The sequence below is a fragment of the Podarcis vaucheri genome (assembly GCF_965113315.1).
Source record: "Podarcis vaucheri genome assembly, chromosome: 4".
Classification (NCBI taxonomy): domain Eukaryota; kingdom Metazoa; phylum Chordata; class Lepidosauria; order Squamata; family Lacertidae; genus Podarcis; species Podarcis vaucheri.
The window spans coordinates 16,214,012-16,232,186 of record NC_138762.1 but is presented as its reverse complement, the minus strand read 5'-3'; the positions used below and the strand labels follow the sequence as shown (position 1 = coordinate 16,232,186).

The window sequence follows — 18,175 nt, the reverse complement described above, 5'->3', positions numbered from 1 at the left end:
TCTCTTCTGACCTCTCTTATCTCTACCTTTGTCTTTTTCAAGCCTTCTTCTGTGAGCTGCGCTCTCCTAGATATTTCTTTTATTTGGCCCTTAATTTCATTCACAGTTTCCTCCATTTTTTTATCTAATTTCCCAATTCTGTTGTCCACCGATTCTAACTTATACTCAACATTTGCTTGACTTTGTTTAATCTCTGCAAACATCTTCAGAATATCTGTCTTAAAGTCTATCTCCTGTTTAGAGCCTCTCCTCTCTCCTGGTGTACCCCCATTCATTCCCTTCTTTCCTGTATGAGACATCTTGTATTTTATGTAGTCCCTTTCCCCGCCGACCTTTTCCACCCACGTTTCCTTCCTGATCCCTCCCGCAATTTCCTTACTTCCTTTCCTTATTATAGTTTATCTCTCACCCTGTGTTTGCTTTTTCTAAGACCGAATCGGTAACCTTTAGGTCTGTAGGCAATAGGTTATAAACAGTAAACTGTAAACTCTTATATACCACTCCAAAACAGTAAAATTAAGTCCTAGCAAATTCTCACAGTTCCGGTCGTGGTCTTATTTATCAGTCAATCTCTGTTTATAATACCAAAAATAAATCCTTTGGGTGTATGGTGTTCCCAGCAGCAGGCTGCAGTTTCCGGAAACCGATGCTACTTCTCTAGTTCACCTGCTGCTTAGTCCAGAGGTCGCGTAAACTTCAGGAGGTTTAACAAAAAAGAAAGGGGGGGTTAGGTGGGGATAGATGCGAACCCGGCGGGTCTCTAATAGAGGGGGAGGGGGGACGCCGGAGGGAGGAAGGAGGGAGGTTTAGACACAACTCATATTCTCCATTTTGTCCTCAGAGGCTCTCCAAATTAACCCCCACTTCTGTCCAAAGTCTGCATCAACTCTTACCAAATCTTTAAATTGTCCTCACAGTTCACGTTTCAAACTCCTGTTCCCATATGCAGTTCCCGGTAAAATATAAAGTTTTCTATAGAACGCCGACACGTAATATCTTTGTTTCCCTTTTCCTCCACACAGACGCTGCGCTCCGGTTTCAAATGGCGGCGAGGCTTCTCTTCCAGCTTTCTCTCTCACACCAGTCTCACTTATATAAAAAAGAAGCCTCTCTTCTTTGCAGCCTCCTGCTCGTCAAAAATCAGAGACCTCCACTCTCCCTCTCGCCTAGACCCTTCCGGTTTCTTTCCTTTCCCCTCTGGAATTCTTTTCTTCCCCTTCTCCCTTTGTAACAGCGTTATTTTCACGAGGGGGGGGAAAGCCGAAAGGGAACTATATTACCGCCCGGGCAGGTCACTCACTTTCTTTTGTACTGCGTTCCTGCCGTGTCTTAGTTGATTTCGGCCATCCGCTGAACTCCATTCGTCTCTCTTTGTTACTCCGAAATTTCTTTGTTTCCCCTCTTAGCCACAAAGTTACAGTATCGGAGTTCTTTTTTTTTTTTGAAAACAAGCCGCTCTTCCTGCAAGCGCAGGGCTTCGCTATCTGAAGGTAAGAAAATGGCTCCCCTAGACCCGTTGAATCTTTCCGCTACTCTCTTCACCTCTCTCGGGGTTACCTGGTAGCCGGTTTGATCCTTTCTTCGGTCGTGCTGGGAACTAGACTCTTTGAACACCCTTCCAAAGAGTTTGAGGGGTCTCCGCGCCCTGGAGTCGCCCCTACCCTTCAGAATAGCTCGGGCTTCACCTCGCGGTGCAAGCCCTTGCTTGCGCTGGGATCGCGGCTCGCCGGAAGTCCAGAACTTGTGGTTTCTCGCTGCCTTGTGCCTTATCTTGGAATGTGGGGAGAAAGCTCTGTGTTCTCTTTGGATTGAAGACCTAGGAGAAAAACACAAAGCTCCTTACAAGATACTATCCACATTTCAACATTTCCTCAACAGCTGCTGTGCATTGTGCACTGCAAGGATGACGACAGTGATAGTCTTGTTGTTGATGGTGATTTCGAATTTCTTGCTCTTCACCACAAGGCCCCAGTGCAAGCTGAATGGTATAAAAATACAGTATTAAAATCTGTAGGAATAGTGGAGATGACAGGAGGTTGGATGCAGGTGAGCTGTGCAGAAGCACACTGGCAAGCATGCTCCAAGCAGGCTGCCGGCTGGTTCCACAGAGGCTCCTTTTATTAGCAGAAGTCAACAATTGGAAACAGTAGTGAAACCACTCTGAACATGATGTATTTCCATCTAAGCACATTTCCAGCATTAGCAAATACACGTGTTAGCAGGTGTTTCCCTAAAATATTTTCTGATACTTGATTACATCTGCGTCCCCGGTCATGCTCCAGCCAAGCTTTATGTCTAGTAACCAAATTTGTGAGAGGACAAATGGTCAGGGGAAAAACCCTGTTTTCTAGCCAAGAGGCAGAAGTTCAGCGAGTGTGGGTGCCAGATTGCTTGGCACACTGTTGCATGCCGGGGGCAGGGTGTGCCTCAGCACAAGCGGAGCGTTAACTCCACAAAAATAAGTTTAAACAGTTCAGAAGGATACAGAAATTCATATTTTCAAAGGCCAGAATATAGTTGTGCAGCTTCAGCATATGATGAAAACTATGTGATCGATGTAAGTGTTAAGTTGTGGGTGAACATATCAGACGACACAGCGATTCTTCAAAACAGCTCTTGTTTATTCAGAGGCCAGGACAGAACTGAACTGAAGGGCTCAGTCAGCCTGCTTATATAGAGCTCCAGCACCACGTTACTGTAACAACTTTCTAAAACTATCCAATCACTGAACGTCACTTTTGATCCTTCATTTGCATAACTATCTACAGTATCCCCCTGCTGGCCCAGGGTGAGAACTTCAGTACATAACAGTAAAGCTGTAATGTCTCCCACCCCCTACCCCAATCTAACCCAGGCCTGCCCCATTCCAGGCCCTGAATTGAACTGGGGGCCTTGCACAGCCCCCACAGAAGAGTGGAGAGAAGCTGTCCTGATTCTCTGTCCTCCCAACAGCATGCTTAAACAAGGTTTGAAACATTATTAAACATGCAGTTGGGGGTGAGGTGGAGGAAAGAAGGGTTTTTTAAAAATAAAACAATACCCAACCTCTTCCTAGTGCAGCTCTGCGAGGGGAAAAGGGGTGTCCTAACAACTCTCAGAACCTTTAGCAAACTACAGCTCCCATAATTCCTTGGGGGAAGCCATGGCTGTTTAAAGCGGTACCACAGTGTTTTCAGTTATAGCATGGATGGGGCTAAGTCAGGGGAGGCCTAACTTTTTCATCCAGTGGACACATTGGCAAACCAGAGAAATTCTTGCACCACACACCACAAAGACTGCAATACTTATTTCAAGTTGACTGTCTGGGACGGAACTTTGCCAGTTCCTGGAAACACCTTTGCAAGTGCCTCTTTTGCAACCTCTAGACTAGGGACACGAATGACGGAACAGCAGCTGTTTCTGATGAATTGGGAACACTGGAAAAGGTCAACTAGGAGAGAGTTGGTTCTTCCCTAACAGAACACAACATTAGGATTCATTCTGAGTTATCTACTGTCCCATATTTTTATCCAATGAATGGTCCAAGTGGGAACGAGGAATTGCTGCTCCAGTTGCCCTTTCTCAGGGCTACTGACCCACAAGTCTAGTAAATTGAATACTGAATTCAGTGCTGAACAAGTCTCTGGGGAGCTGCTTGAAGTCTCCCAAGCAGAAACCATTTAATCTCGTTCTCTAAACCAAACCACTCAAAACTACCAACATCTTCTGGCTGGAATTGCACATTTTAACCATTTGGATAAAGTAATGGAACGCAGTATCGTTTTGATCACTTCATTCCCTCCCCTCTTCCCCACTGGGGAGTAGTTGCTGGAAACTACAAAAGGTGACGGGTGCAGAATCTGTTAAAATGGGAATTCTGGGCACTTTGTAACATGCCAGATTGTATTAAATTTCATCACGGGGAGAGAGGGGGTGGGGAAGCACACAATCTGTTCTTTCTCTCTTCCTCTCTCTCTTTTTCTCTCTCTCTCCATAAATCTTCTTAAGTTTTTAGAGCTGATCCAGTTCATGTTAGGCTAACAGATTTGGAAGAGCTTTTTCAGTAGGTGAAAAGGCAGTTGCTTCTTGTTGAAACGAGCGATATGCAAAAGAGAAACCTGTCTAAATGTCATTGTGTTTGCTGGTTCCTTTCTTCCCATTTCAGCAGATGGAGAAAAAATGTATATCGGCAGAAAATCCCTTTCCTGCCATCACCGTTCCTTCAGGTCCTATTGCACTTCTTTCACTGTCGGTGTTGACTTGCTTTGCAGTGCTTCATGACGTGAACAAATTGAAGGGGTTTAGGTGGGTGGGTGGGTTACAGTTTATTTGCTTGCTTGCTTGCTTACTTATTTGTTTTGGATATCTGTCCCCTAACCTCCTCCTGAAATAGCACTCAAGGCCACTTACAAAAAGAAAATTTCACAACAGAATAGCCCAGTAGTGCTACTGCCTGCAGATAAGTGGGTGCAGATCTCTTTCTCCTACCCCTCTCACCCTATATATTACTGACCTCCATTCCCCCTGTTTGGAATTCCAAAAAGCCCCTGGGCTTGCATGCAATTTGGCAAATATAACCCAAGCTGGAGGATCTTCTGTGCCTATGAGTTCCATCCACAGAGTGAGTTTTTCCTCTGTCTGTTTGTTTGGCTGTTTCCCTGCCATGTACAGGGCCCAAAGTAAGAAAAAAAACAAACCCTCCCTGTTCCTTTTCTCCTCTAGTTATGCACTCATTTTGTCCAGTTTCCTCCATAAAGTGTTGTTGGGAATTTATTTTCCTTCTGGGCTCTCTAGTCTGCATTATTTAAGTGACTTTGCCAGTAGCCGGTGCCCATTGGAACTGGTAGGGCAGGAGGCAGAAAGACCAACAGCAGGGCAATGTCACCTAAAAGATTGGCCGGACCCAATGAGAGGCAGAGAAAACAAATTCCAGTTGCGTCCCAATCCTCCTCTCTGTCGAGTTCTACAAAGGCAACAATGGAATTGCAGAGGGAACTGACAGGTAGCAGAAGAAGGTAGGCAGGCAGAGGCTGATTTAAGGCAGAGGCTGATTTAGGGATGCCACAACTATAGCTCAGTTGGATAGACCATGGTGCTGATAATGCCAAGGTTGCAGGTTCAATCCCCGTATGGGACAACTGCATTTTTGCATTGCAGGGGCTTGGACTAGATCAGGGGTCAGCAACCTTTTTCAGTCGTGGGCTGGTCCACCGTCCCTCAGACCATGGCTGGACTATATATTTTTTTTTGGGGGGGGATGAACAAATTCCTATGCCCCACAAATAACCCAGAGATGCATTTTAAATAAAAGCACACATTCTACTCATGTAAAAACACCAGGCAGGCCCCACAAATAACCCAGAGATGCATTTGAAATAAAAGGACACATTCTACTCATGTAAAAACACGCTGATTTCCGGACCATCTGCGGGCTGGATTGAGAAGGCAATTGGGCCGCATCTGGCCCCCGGGCCTTAGGTTGCCTACCCCCTTTCAACTCTACAATTCTATGATTCTATGATTATTTAGAAAGGAGCAGGAGAGGTGGGGTGCCAAATTTCGACACTGCACGGGGCGCCGCTGAAATTTGAGACCTCAAGGTCTGCCACTGAGGCATCTGAGGCTTGGCTGAGGGCAGACTGATGTTGGTGGGGAAATACACAGTTTGCCAGAATGGACCAGCCTTCGCTGCAAGAAACTTGAAAATAGTGTCCCATTGTTTGGGAAAACAACCGCAACACACATGAAAGTCCATTTTCCCACAATGATTCCCCCTTCCCCATTATTCTCTCCCACATAATTGCAATTAAATATACATGTTCTCTCAGAAATTCTCCTCCACCACTGGGATTATTCAGATGAAAAGTTAATTAGGCATAGTTTATATACGACAAGTATTTGGGAACGGAGATGTCTTGATTGCAATGCTGTGGCGTGTTTTTTTTCCTCTGCAACTCCTCCAGCGCAAACACACACACTGCAATGCGCAGCTATACCATTCCCAACTGAACAAATTTGGTTCGTTTTTTCTCAGTGCCGGAATTAAGCTGCAAGAGATAGGGCTAGCCCCACCCCCTGTTTTCTTTTTTCCTTAAGTGCCGAAATTCATAACACCTCGCTAAGAGCACTCATCCTTTCCAAAGCGCTTCCCCCTCGTCTTAGGTGAGGCAGCTTACTGCTCCGCCTGCGAAAGCAACTCTGCTTCAAGCTGTTTCACACATCAGAGGCAGCAGCTGCGTTTCATCTGATGCCCAAACGATTCAAGCGGCCGAGAAATTTGGGAAATGGCTACTGAGCTCAACACTTCAGAGGCCAACAATTCAACAGCACTTTCCCCGGCTTTGGGCCGTAGGTGCTGAGTGTTGTGGAAGGATGGAGGAAATGAGGCCCTCCAAATGTGGTTGGGCCACAGCTCCCATCCCAAACCCTCCAATGACCCCTATTTTCCAGGGACAGCCCCAGATTGACAGAAGCCATCCCAGCTTCTGATGTGATCCTAGAATCTCCCGCTTTTCCTTAGGCAAAGGTAAAAAAGTAAAGGGACCCCTGACCATTAGGTCCAGTCGTGGCCGACTCTGGGGTGGCGGCGCTCATCTCGCTTTATTGGCTGAGGGAGCTGGCGTACAGCTTCCGGGTCATGTGGCCAGCATGACTAAGCCACTTCTGGCGAATCAGAGCAGCGCACGGAAATGCCATTTACCTTCCCGCTGGAGGTATTTATCTACTTGCACTTTGACGTGCTTTCAAACTGCTAGGTTGGCAGGAGCAGGGACTGAGCAATGGGAGCTCACCCTGTCACGGGGATTCGAACTGCCAACCTTCTGATCAGCAGTCCTAGGCTCTGTGGTTTAACCCACAGTGCCACCCGTGTCCCTTATTTTCATTGGTGAAATGTTGGAGGGTATGGAGTTATGCAACCCCTGAGCCAAGGAGATAAGTAACTTTGCAGTCTTTAGAAGACATCTGAAGGGAATGGAAAATGAGCGAGGTCCCAACCAAAGAAGAAGGGCAACTTAAACAGATGGAATACGCGCAGCTAGCATATAGAATAAGAGAACAAGAAGAATGTGCATTTAAAGAAGGCTGGAAAATGTTTACTGAATATATGGATAAAAATTGTGTTCATTTAAAAACTCTGGTAGCATTAAGATAAATTCAACAGTGTAAATAAGTTTTGATGGATGTAACCATGGATTATGGAATGGTTTAGTTCATGTAAAAGATGCAGGGATGTATGCTATGCAAAGGGACTCAGGTGGCGCTGTGGGTTAAACCACAGAGCCTCGGACTTGCTGATCAGAAGGTCGGCGGTTCAAATCCCCACGACGGGGTGAGCTCCCATTGCTCGATCCCTGCTCCTGCCAGCCTAGCAGTTCAAAAGCACGTGAAAGTGCAAGTAGATAAATAGGTACTGCTCTGGCGGTAAGGCAGTGGTGATCCCAGGGTTCCCCGTTAAAGGGCTTATGTTGAGGGGAGTCACTGGCCATACACTGAAAGTTTGTCAGTGCATTCCCCTGTGTTGCGGTGAAATGGGGGGCTTAAACATAGGTCTTCCAGAGCCAGCCCAATCCCCAGATGCAATTGGTTAACCCTGATGTGCCCCAGATCCCCGGCCAGGGACTTGGAGGGATAAATGCCCAATGCTTAAGCCAAGATATTCCTACATCTGAAAGTTTAATAAAGTTGTGGCCAATTTTAATCCCTTAACACGTTGTAACGCGTCATTATTCCACTTGGGTGTTGCCTGGGGTCGGGGGGGGGGTCTCTGCCTGGGCACGCAAAATTAGGATACCAGAGATGCAGCCTGCCTGGCCTCTAGTCCGTAGCATGGCAATGCTATATGCAAATAGAGCCATATGTATGGAAATGAACGGCGAGACCCAGAGAGAACACATGTAAGCACTTGGCCCAATGGGATAATGGTACATGTTCCAGCTCACAGGAGCTTATGCAATTGCAAAATGAACAGAAATGCTATAAAATCACAATTGCCCTTTTCTTTTGTTCTCAGAACAGCTTTGTGAGAGGGGTAGCTGTTGATGTTGTTGTTTTTAAGAAGGAAAATGAGGCTGAAACCAGACATTTTGCCTGAATATCTCTGAAATGTATCTTCAGCAAAGGAAAGGCTGGAATCTGATTCGTCCAGTTTTATTTATTTTTTAAAAAAATGATATTTATTGAGATTTTACAGGCAATAAAAAGTTACAAGATTAAAAATAAGAAATAAGAAGAATAAGAATAATAAAAGAAAAAAGATACAAAAATACAAAAACAAAACACATAAAAAGTAAGAAAAAGTTTTAAAAAATCAATATTTTCATGTCTTATATTTCATTTACTTGTTTCCTGACCTCCTCACACACCCCTTTTTTGTATTCCAATTCACATAATTAATTCAGCAAATCCTTACCCTCTATCATTTATCTTTACTCAATATCTTAACCTATTATGACTATATATTTTAAACCATTGTCAATCCGTATTCACATATTCTTGTTAATCTTTTTACCAATACCGCTTATTTTCAATCCAACATCCCTTTAACATTCATTAATTTTACAGTATTTCTGCAAGTAGTCTTTAAATTTATTCCAGTCTTCTTCCACCACCTCTTCTCCCTGATCTCAGATTCTGCCAGTCATTTCTGTCAGTTCCATGTAGTCCATCACCTTCATGTGCCATTCTTCCAGTGTGGGTAAATCTTGTGTCTTCCTGTACTTTGCAATCAATATTCTTGCTGCTGTTGTTGCATACATAAAAAAAGTTCTGTCCTTCTTTGGCACCAATTGGCCAACTATGCCCAAGAGAAAGGCCTCTGGTTTCTTCGGGAAGGTATATTTAAATACCTTTTTCATTTCATTATAGATCATCTCCCAGAAAGCCTTAATCTTTGGGCACGTCCACCAAAGGTGAAAGAATGTACCTTCAGTTTCTTTACATTTCCAACATTTATTATCGGGCAAATGATAGATTTTTGCAAGCTTGACTGGTGTCATGTACCACTGATTCGTCCAGTTTTAAGTCCCCAGGTCTTGCACACTGAATCAGTACTGCTACTACTGCTAATATCATTAGGTGTTGTGCAACTAGGTTTTTCTCAGAGCATACCCATTGAAATGACTTGCTCAACCTCACTCAATTCAGTGTGTCTGAGTAAAACTTAGCTGTATAACACCCTTCTTATTATTATTTCATTTATCAATCACTTCCCACAAAGTGCCCTGAAGCATTTTGCAATATAATAAAAATATGTAAAAAAACAATTCTATATAGACTGTTAAAACAACTGCACATATAAAAATATTTTTTAAAAAAACAACAACACAGTTTTAAACCACATTTGCACATATATAAAATCAAATCCAATACAGACGCCAATGGGGATAAAAAAAAACTCCATTTAGAAGGTTTGCTGGAAGAAGAAGAAGAGTTTGGATTTGATATCCCACTTTATCACTACCCAAAGGAGTCTCAAAGCGGCTAACATTCTCCTTTCCCTTCCTCCCCCACAACAAACACTCTGTGAGGTGAGTGAGGCTGAGAGACTTCAAAGAAGTGTGACTGGCCCAAGGTCACCCAGCAGCTGCATGTGGAGGAGCGGGGAAGCGAACCCGGTTCACGAGATTACAAGTCCACCGCTCTTAACCACTACACCACACTAGTAGGTGCCAGAAAGAACAGAGAACACACTTATCAGATAGGCAGTGGCAAGGAGTTCCAAAGGGTACGTGCCCCCACACTTAAAGCCTGACAATCTGGACAATTTGCTGTTGCATAAAATGATGGCGCTGCCTAGATTATCACCCCTTAGGAACCTTATTGCTAATGTCTTTGTGTGTGTTTTCTTCTTCTCTCTCAGGAAACTATGGCGAAAGTGGAATGGAAGCTTTCAAAGACATGTCGGGCAAGGAAGGGGTCTGCATCGCCCATTCCTACAAGATCTACAGCAACGCTGGCGAGCAGAGCTTTGATAGGCTATTGGAGAAGCTGAGAAGCCATTTGCCCAAGGCGAGAGTTGTGGTGTGCTTCTGTGAGGGCATGACAGTACGAGGGCTGCTGATGGCTATGAGGCGCTTGGGCCTTACTGGAGAATTCCTGTTGCTGGGCAGGTGAGTAAATCTGCAGATAATTGCCGCCTTTTTCATGGGAGTGCAAAATGCATTTTTATTCAAATGAGGGTGGCCCTCCGATGAAAGAAATGAGTTGCGTGAAGTTCAGCCGGTGAAATCAAACGTGCAAAGTTGTGAAATGGTACAGAGTTTAAAAGCAAGCTTTGGGGATTTGCATATTGCACAGACATTTGCACCAAGGATAATATTAGAAGAAGCATCACTTCCTGTGTGAGAAAGAGGAATGCCTCTCCTGAGATGGTGCTGACCGTTTTGCGTTGTACAAGCATGTGAGTTAATAGGGCACCTTTTAAAAAGGCCTTTCACCAATTGCACATGTAAATCTGTGCAAGTGTTGGATAGCTAATATTTCTGGAAATGTTGGGAGCAGATGCAAACTCCTTCAATTGAATCCAGTGACAGAGGTCTTCCCTGCATTTTGATCCTCAAATGGTTCCCATTGAATTAGCTGAATATGTCATTTGATGCAGGTGGGGTTATACATCCGACTATTTGTGATTATGAGCTAAACTGGGAACCATTGTCTTTTCTGTTTGTTTGTTTGTTTGTTTGTTTGTTTGTTTGTTTTGAAAATAACATTTAGCAGAAACACAACGAGCTTCTTAACTAGACTTAGTTATATCCTTTGAGATCAAAACCTATGCATAAATGAGAACTGGCTGGCTATTATAATCCAGATAGAAAATAAACTTGTATTGACCACACATTGTCTGAGAAATTATCAGAGCAGATTCTTCATTGACTTGGAAGGAGTACTTGACAGAAGGATTTCTTTTCTGTTTTCCCTTACCAAAAGGAGAGATTAACAATAGCATGTAAAACAAAAGTTCTATCTTGCTCAGTTTAAGAGAGAGAGTGAGTGTTTGCAGAGGATAGCTCTTGGTGCCCCTATAAATTGTATATGATATAAATGAATAACCCCATTATATATGTCTTGCTATATGAAGAACAATCTGTTTATCTGCATTGGCTGTCTTTGAGGGTGTTGGGTCTTAACAATGTAAGTCATATAAATGAGTAAGTCCAAAGTTATTGTTGCTAGCTTTTCATAAGATGTTGTAAAACATGGGCAGGCAAACTAAGGCCCGGCGGCTGGATGTGGCCCAATCGCCTTCTCAATCCGGCCCGTGGACGGTCCGGGAATCAGCGTGCTTTTACATGAGTAGAATGTGTCCTTTTATTTAAAATGTATCTCTGGGTTATTTCTGGGGCATAGGAATTTGTTGATTTCCCCCAAAAAAATATAGTCCGCCCCCCCCCCCACAAGGTCTGAGGGACAGTGGACCAGCTCCATGCTGAAAAAGTTTGCTGACCCTTGTTGTAAAAGGTAAAATCGTCGAGATAGTGGGTGGAGGTAGGAAGCCGCACAAATTAAATTGTGGATATAGATTCTGTTTGAATGCCCATTGTGATGTAATTGTACACTCCTTGTAGATTGGGCTTAGGCTGCCCATAAGAATTGGAATGGTAAAACTGCTTCACTGCCTTAAGTGATATGGTTGTCTTTGAGAGGCTGTGGTGATGAAAAGGGTTAATAAGACAGAACGAACAGATGGTTGGCTCTGGGGCATCACCTCCTATGGTGCTCTATGGCTCCGTGGCTACGTGTTGGATGTTGCATGGAATACCACCTAGACAGGTTGGGAGAGGCCTAATACAGTGGCGCAGACTTGGGCGCCGCACTGTGGGTGCCCAGCACACAAGCACCACACTACGGCATCTCCATTCCTCTGGTTTTATATCTTTAAGGTGGGATTCTGTAGCAGGAGGTACTGGCAAGGATATCTTTGCATGACTGAAGAGTTGGCCAATTACATGTCTGTTGCTCACAATCTAAAGTTTTATACAGAGGAGACAACTGGAGGAGAAGATGGGGCAGGAATAAACAGGGATGCAATATTCAATATATACATACTTAGACTTGGGTCTTTTGATAGACAACTGAGTCTCTCCTAGCTTCATAGCGCTGGGGAAATAGAGCTGGGCTGTTTTCCAGCCCCACTTGACAGCCACACATGGGATCAGCTGTTTTTCAGGAGTTGTAATATAGTGCTAGACTGAATACAGAAGCTGGGAGCAGATCCAGCCTGTTTATGACCACTGCTTCAGGCAGGAGAGATGATTCAAGCCTCTTACTCCCCATCAATGAACAGGAAGTGCAGATCAGTAAGGGGTCGTGTAATGGAACGCTGCTGTTTGTTTATATTGGAGCAATAAAACTTTGACTGGATAGTTACTGTTGGTTTTCCATCACTGGGGAAGAAAAAAGAAACTGGAATGGATATCCACTACCAAATCCTAATTCGGTAAAAATCTGCATACTTGCAAGGAGTGTTTGCCAGGGGAGAACAAAGCATTTTGTATTTTATTTGTACAGTAGTTGTTGCATTACCTCCCAAAACCAAATTCAAAAGAGAGAGAAAAAGGACTTCCACAACAGTCTTAAGAGATGATGTTTTGGTATCAACTAGGAGCCTAGGAAACAGACTTATATTGAGTCAGACTATTGGTCTATCTAGCTCAGTGGCTGTTTGGGGTCTCAGACAGGAGTCTCCTTTTCCCACCTGGAGATGCCAGGAGCTGAATTTGGGACCTTCTGCATCAAAGCAAATGTTCTAGCCCTGAGCCACAGCCCTTCCTTACTTCCTAGAAGGGAGACAGTGGAACAGATTGCCTTGGGAGGAGGTGGACACTCCATCGCTGGAAATACTTAAACTGAAGCTGAACAGTCACCTGTCAGGTGGGCTGTGCTTGTATCCTGTATTTTAGTTCCTCCATCAAGGAAGGAGTGTGATGACCTCTGTGGCCCCTTCCAGCTCTAAATTTCCCATCTCTGTGGCTCCTAACAACTCACACTATCAACGTGTTAAGATGGCATCTCCCCAAGGACCAAAAAGAGGGACAAAATGGGGTTGATGGTTTTCCAGAGACTTGTAATGGAAAGTACTATAGGGATGGTCCATGATACATAGGGACAGTTGGAAAGTGTGTGTGCTGATTCGGTTTTTCTTCCTGTTCCTCTTTATTCCCAGCCTCCTCTGCCTCTTCTCCCAGGCCCATTTCTTTTACGGTTTTAATTCCTCGAGTTAGGTGGCTTTGTAATGGAATTGCATTTTATGAATGCCAAGAGCTGCGTTGGGGGAGCACTCGTCAAAGAGCGGCATGTGAATCTTGAAGAATAAATGAATAGGTGTTTTCACACAGCGATCATTTTCAGGGCTCTGAGAGAGTCACTAGTGCGCCACCAAGAAATTAATCAATACCAAGAGACCCACAGGAGATATAGGACCCATAGGGAAGAGGCCATCCCACTGTCTATTTCAAAGGGTCGCTGATATGCTTCCTTTCATCCCCTCTTCTACTCTTCCTTCACCTTAGAAATATAGAAACATAGGAAGATGCTATCAAGATCAGTATTGTCTGAACTGCACCGGCAGCAGCTCTCCAGGGTGTCAGACATGGGACATCCCCAGTCTTACTAGGAGATGCCTGGGATTGAACCTGGGACATTCTGCATGCAAAGCAGATGCTCTACCACTGAGCTCTGGCCCTTCCTATGTGCATATGGGCATAAGAAGCTGCCTTATACTGAGTCAGGCCCAGTGGTCCATCCAGTTCCATATTGCCTATATTGGCAGGCAGCAGATCTCTAGCAGGGCTGGATTAAACCATGTGGAGACCCCTAAGGAGTCAAAATCTTGGGGACCCCTTCACAATGATGTCGGTTTCTGAGTTAATGGGGGTTTCTCTTCCAAAATCAAATTCTTTCAAGTCTGAATCAATATTATTTCGATCCATTGTCGTGGGGCCCCTAAAAGGGGTGGGGCCCATAGGCCAGACCGTACTCTGACTATTTGATAATCTGGCACTGATCTCCAGGGTTTCCGGAAGGGTTTCCACCAGATCTACCTCAAGATGCTGGGAATTGAACTTGGCAGATGTTCTATTACTGAGCTATGGCCGATGATGATGATGATGATGATGATGCAATTTGTATTGCATTATTCAAAACCAAAGATCTTCCCAAAGTGGCTCACAATCAAAGAGTTATAAATGAAGAATACAATAAAATAGACTTTCCCCAACCTTCCAGCTGTTTTGGATGACAACTCCCATGCTGGCTAGAGCTGATGGGAGTTGTAGTCCAAAACAGCTGGAGGTCATCACTAGATTGGGGGAAGGCTCCAATAAAACAGCATCATGTGAATCCCATCTGTAGAGTTGCGTGTGAAAATTAAGAGAGGAAAATTAAGTAGGACTAGAAGTCTGATCACCGAAGAATTGATGCTTTTGAGTTATGGTGCTGGAGGAGACTCTTGAGAGTCCCACAGACTGCAAGAAGATCAAACCTATCCATTCTGAAGGAAATCAGCCCTGAGTGCTCACTGGAAGGACAGATCCTGAAGCTGAGACTCCAATACTTTGGCCACCTCATGAGAAGAGAAGACTCCCTGAAAAAGACCCTGATGTTGGGAAAGATGGAGGGCACAAGGAGAAGGGGACGACAGAGGATGAGACGTTTGGACAGTGTTCTCGAAGCTACAAACATGAGTCTGACCAAACTGCGGGAGGCAGTGGAAGACAGGAGTGCCTGGCGTGCTCTGGTCCAGGGGGTCACGAAGAGTCAGACACAACTAAACGACTAAACAACAACAACAGTGCTGAATACCATCCTGTGCTTGTCTATCCCTTGTTTCTAGTGCACATAAACATAAATGCTTGCCCATGGACATTAAGTGCACAAGTTGTTATTTCAGAGTGTGGCGTGGCTTCAAAATAAGCTGATAACGCATTGCATTAAACACCTCATTGGCTTTTTAAATGGTGAAGAAGGAGTTGTTGTTTTCCAAACCAAGTGAAAACAGGAGACAGGCAGAACCTTCCCCAATGTTTAAAGAAGGGGGACATAGGTAATGAAACTAAGTTTGAGAATAGCGGTTCTCCAAGAGGATTCTTGTTCTCACATCTGTGAAATGTTGAAGGCTATGCTTATATATTTACAAAATCTAATTTATAAGCTGTCCACTTGCTGGAGTGACATGTGAAGTAAAAACAAATTAAGAATCACCATTGCAATACAGCAAATTAAGACACAGCAAAGGAGACATTTATGCAATCAACCCTTTAAAACAGAGACTAAAGAGATTAAAACATTGCAGCAATGAACAATTGAAATAGAGTTCTTAAAAAATAAAAATCAAGAGCTAAATAACATATTGTAACATTTTGTTTGATGGTATGTTGTGCTTTTAGCAGGAGTTTTCACCCAGTTTATGGTTTTGATTATTTACTAAAAGCATTTATTAAAAGACATCTGAAACTTTAACCTTACCAATTTTTAACAATATAATAAGCCAACTGAAGCCAACTGTGTAGGTCACCCAGCACGTTCTTCCGATCACCGTAGAGGAAGTTAAAATTTGATGTGACTCTAGGAAGTAGAGTATGTTCCCAAAACAAAAAAAAAATTAGCTGCCTTCTGAACATATTGCTGGAGAAATCAGGAGGTTACTAATTGAGTTTAAACTAAATGAATTTGATTCCTCGTTAGCTGGGCAAATTACACCATCCTGGAATCCAGACCTTATTAGTCACTGAGATGTTTCTTACTTTGTTTCATGCTTGGCTTTTACTGTGCCAAGAAGGAAGAAGATAGGAATCCTTATGCCTTTATATGGAATTCCTGTTTGCTCCTCAAGTTCTGGAGGAGTTTCTTCCCTGCCAAGGGAGCCATACGGAAGAGTGTGCCATTCAAATGCAAAGCAGGCTTTTGAAAGCAGACCAATCCAAGCAGAGAGTGATACTAGCTTAAAAGCAAACTAAAAGCAGGATAAAACTCTGAAAGAGGAGGGGTGGGACTTTTCACCCCCAAGAGTCACTTGTCCTTATATATGTCCTCCTGAGGGCCAGGTACTAGTGGTGGGCGTGGTCAGAGACAAGCAGTGGGTGGAGCAACAGATATGGCTCTTGCCTTGGTAGAGAAGGCTACATTCAAGTCATGCAACCTTTCAAAAGACCTGTTTCTCCATCCAAGCTTGCAGGAGACATGGTCCCAGTTCAAGCACACATTCCAGCCAGGAAAAAAGCACTCAAGGAAGTGGGGGATGGATGAATTGATTGATTGATTATTTGATTTCTATACCTCTTAATATATTTTATATATCTCTAAGCGGTGTACAGAAAACTGAAGCAACGAGAGACAGCAAACAAAATACTGTACTTTTCCAGGTGTAAGAATAGGATGTTTTTTTACTAAAAAATAATGTTAAAGGGGGGTAGTCTTATACACATATAGTGCATAGGGGGAGCGTGTGATTGGTTGCTGCCACGAGCCAGAGATTGTCAGTGACTATTGGGTGTGTTATTGGTTGCGGCATCAAGGTCAGGTGTTGATTGGCTGTCGCTGGGGTAATTTGGCAGGCGATTTGCAGCTTTTGCTGGCGAGTGGACAGAGGATCGGTTGCTTTTGCAGGTGAGCAATTTTTGGCAATTCCCCCTAAAAAAAAGCTCAACAGCTATGGGCAATCCTCCCCCCTAAAAAAGCTCAACAAAAGTCCCCAAAAATAGGGGGCGTCTTATACACGAAAAAATACAGTACACATAGTTACTGATACAGTCGTACCCTGGTTTTTGAACAGCCTAGGTCTCAAACATTTTGACTCCCAATCGAAACCCAGAAGTGCCTGCTCCTGTTTTCAAACTTTTTTGGGAAGTCGAATGTCTGACAGGACTTCCATGTGGGGAAGTGTCATTTACTGGTACACTGCGCCATAGAGGGACCTCCCCATCCTTCCTTCTGGAGAGAAAGAGAGTGCACACAGGATTGTGCCCTTCTCTTTGAAGGTCTTTAAATAGCATTGCTCCCACATCACAGACCAAACACTGTTCTCACCATACTGTCCACTGCAAGGAGTGAGTTCCATTAGCTCCCGTTTCCAATGGGAATTGCCATCTCTATTTTTAAGAACAGATCATTGGAACGTTAGACGGAAATAGCCCTAAATGGGTTCAGCAAGTTGGAAGTGAAATAAAACTTCTGTGTCATCGCAACCTTAACTGTGTTTCACATTGTGTTACAGCCCCTCCTCTGTAAGGTCCTTACCCGTTTCCGCAATAACATTGAGAAAAATTGTATATGTGGCAAGGCGCCATCACTTTCAGGGTTTTTCCGCTCTTGAGAGATGGGCAAATTTGTCAAAATTGGTTGCTCTCAACATCTCATTTCCTCCACAATCTTGAATTCAGCTCACTATGTTTCTGAACTTTTAAAAGAAACAATTCCTCCTGAAGATTCACGAGCATTTTCATAGGATTATAGAATCATAGTTTTGTAGGGTTTTTCAAAAATAAATTTTATTTAAGATTCGACATTAACAATAAATCAGCAGTAACTAATACATCAATTCATTACAGTTGACCATCTTCATAGAGTTTGAAGGGACCCTGAGGAACATCTATTCCAACCCCCTGCAATGCAGAAATATACAGATGTCCCATCTGGGAATCGAACCTGCAACTTTGTTGTTATCAACAGTGCGTACTAACCAATGGAGCTAACCACTTAGATTTTGTGCATATTTCTCCTAATACACCCATTTTTGTATAGAACTTTGCCTAATATGCACATTTTTACCAGTTTGTTCCCCTAAGCATGTGTGTGTGTGTGTGTGTGTGTGTGTGTGTTATTTTCACTAACATATGCAATTCTGTGTAACTAAAAAAACCCAGCCGTCTTTGGAAATCTGCCTGTCTTTAAATTTTCCTATGCAGCTCTCCAGCCAAGCAATGTGTACAAAATGCATGGAATTGCATAAAAATGCACAAATAAGTGAGAATGATGTGCAAAAATGCTTTATATTAGGGGAAATTGCCTTGCAAAAAAATGTGTGTATTAGGCAAAATCAGGCAAAAGATGTGTATTTTAGAATAAGGTAAAGGTAAAGGTACCCCTGCCCATACGGGCCAGTCTTGACAGACTCTAGGGTTGTGTGCCCATCTCACTTAAGAGGCCGGGGGCCAGCGCTGTCCGGAGACACTCCCGGGTCACGTGGCCAGTGTGACAAAGC

General features: G+C 43.7%; 1 protein-coding gene and 1 long non-coding RNA gene across 6 annotated transcripts in view; one reads left to right on the top strand and one right to left on the bottom strand.

The window, feature by feature from the left end:
- The window catches only part of GRM5 (glutamate metabotropic receptor 5), a 291,461-nt gene that overhangs the window by 121,420 nt on the left and 151,866 nt on the right, over positions 1-18,175 (top strand). For all 5 annotated transcript variants that reach the window (XR_014218745.1, XM_082219004.1, XM_082219005.1 and 2 more), the window contains exon 3: positions 9,839-10,088. Coding sequence is in view for 4 of the 5 variants with exons in the window: in XM_082219004.1 (XP_082075130.1) it covers positions 9,839-10,088 (250 nt within the window). In the remaining variant the exon portion in view is untranslated. The remainder of the gene's footprint in view (positions 1-9,838; positions 10,089-18,175) is intronic.
- The window catches only part of LOC309530689, a 165,397-nt gene that overhangs the window by 132,007 nt on the left and 15,215 nt on the right, over positions 1-18,175 (bottom strand). The gene's annotated exons all lie outside the window — the stretch shown is intronic.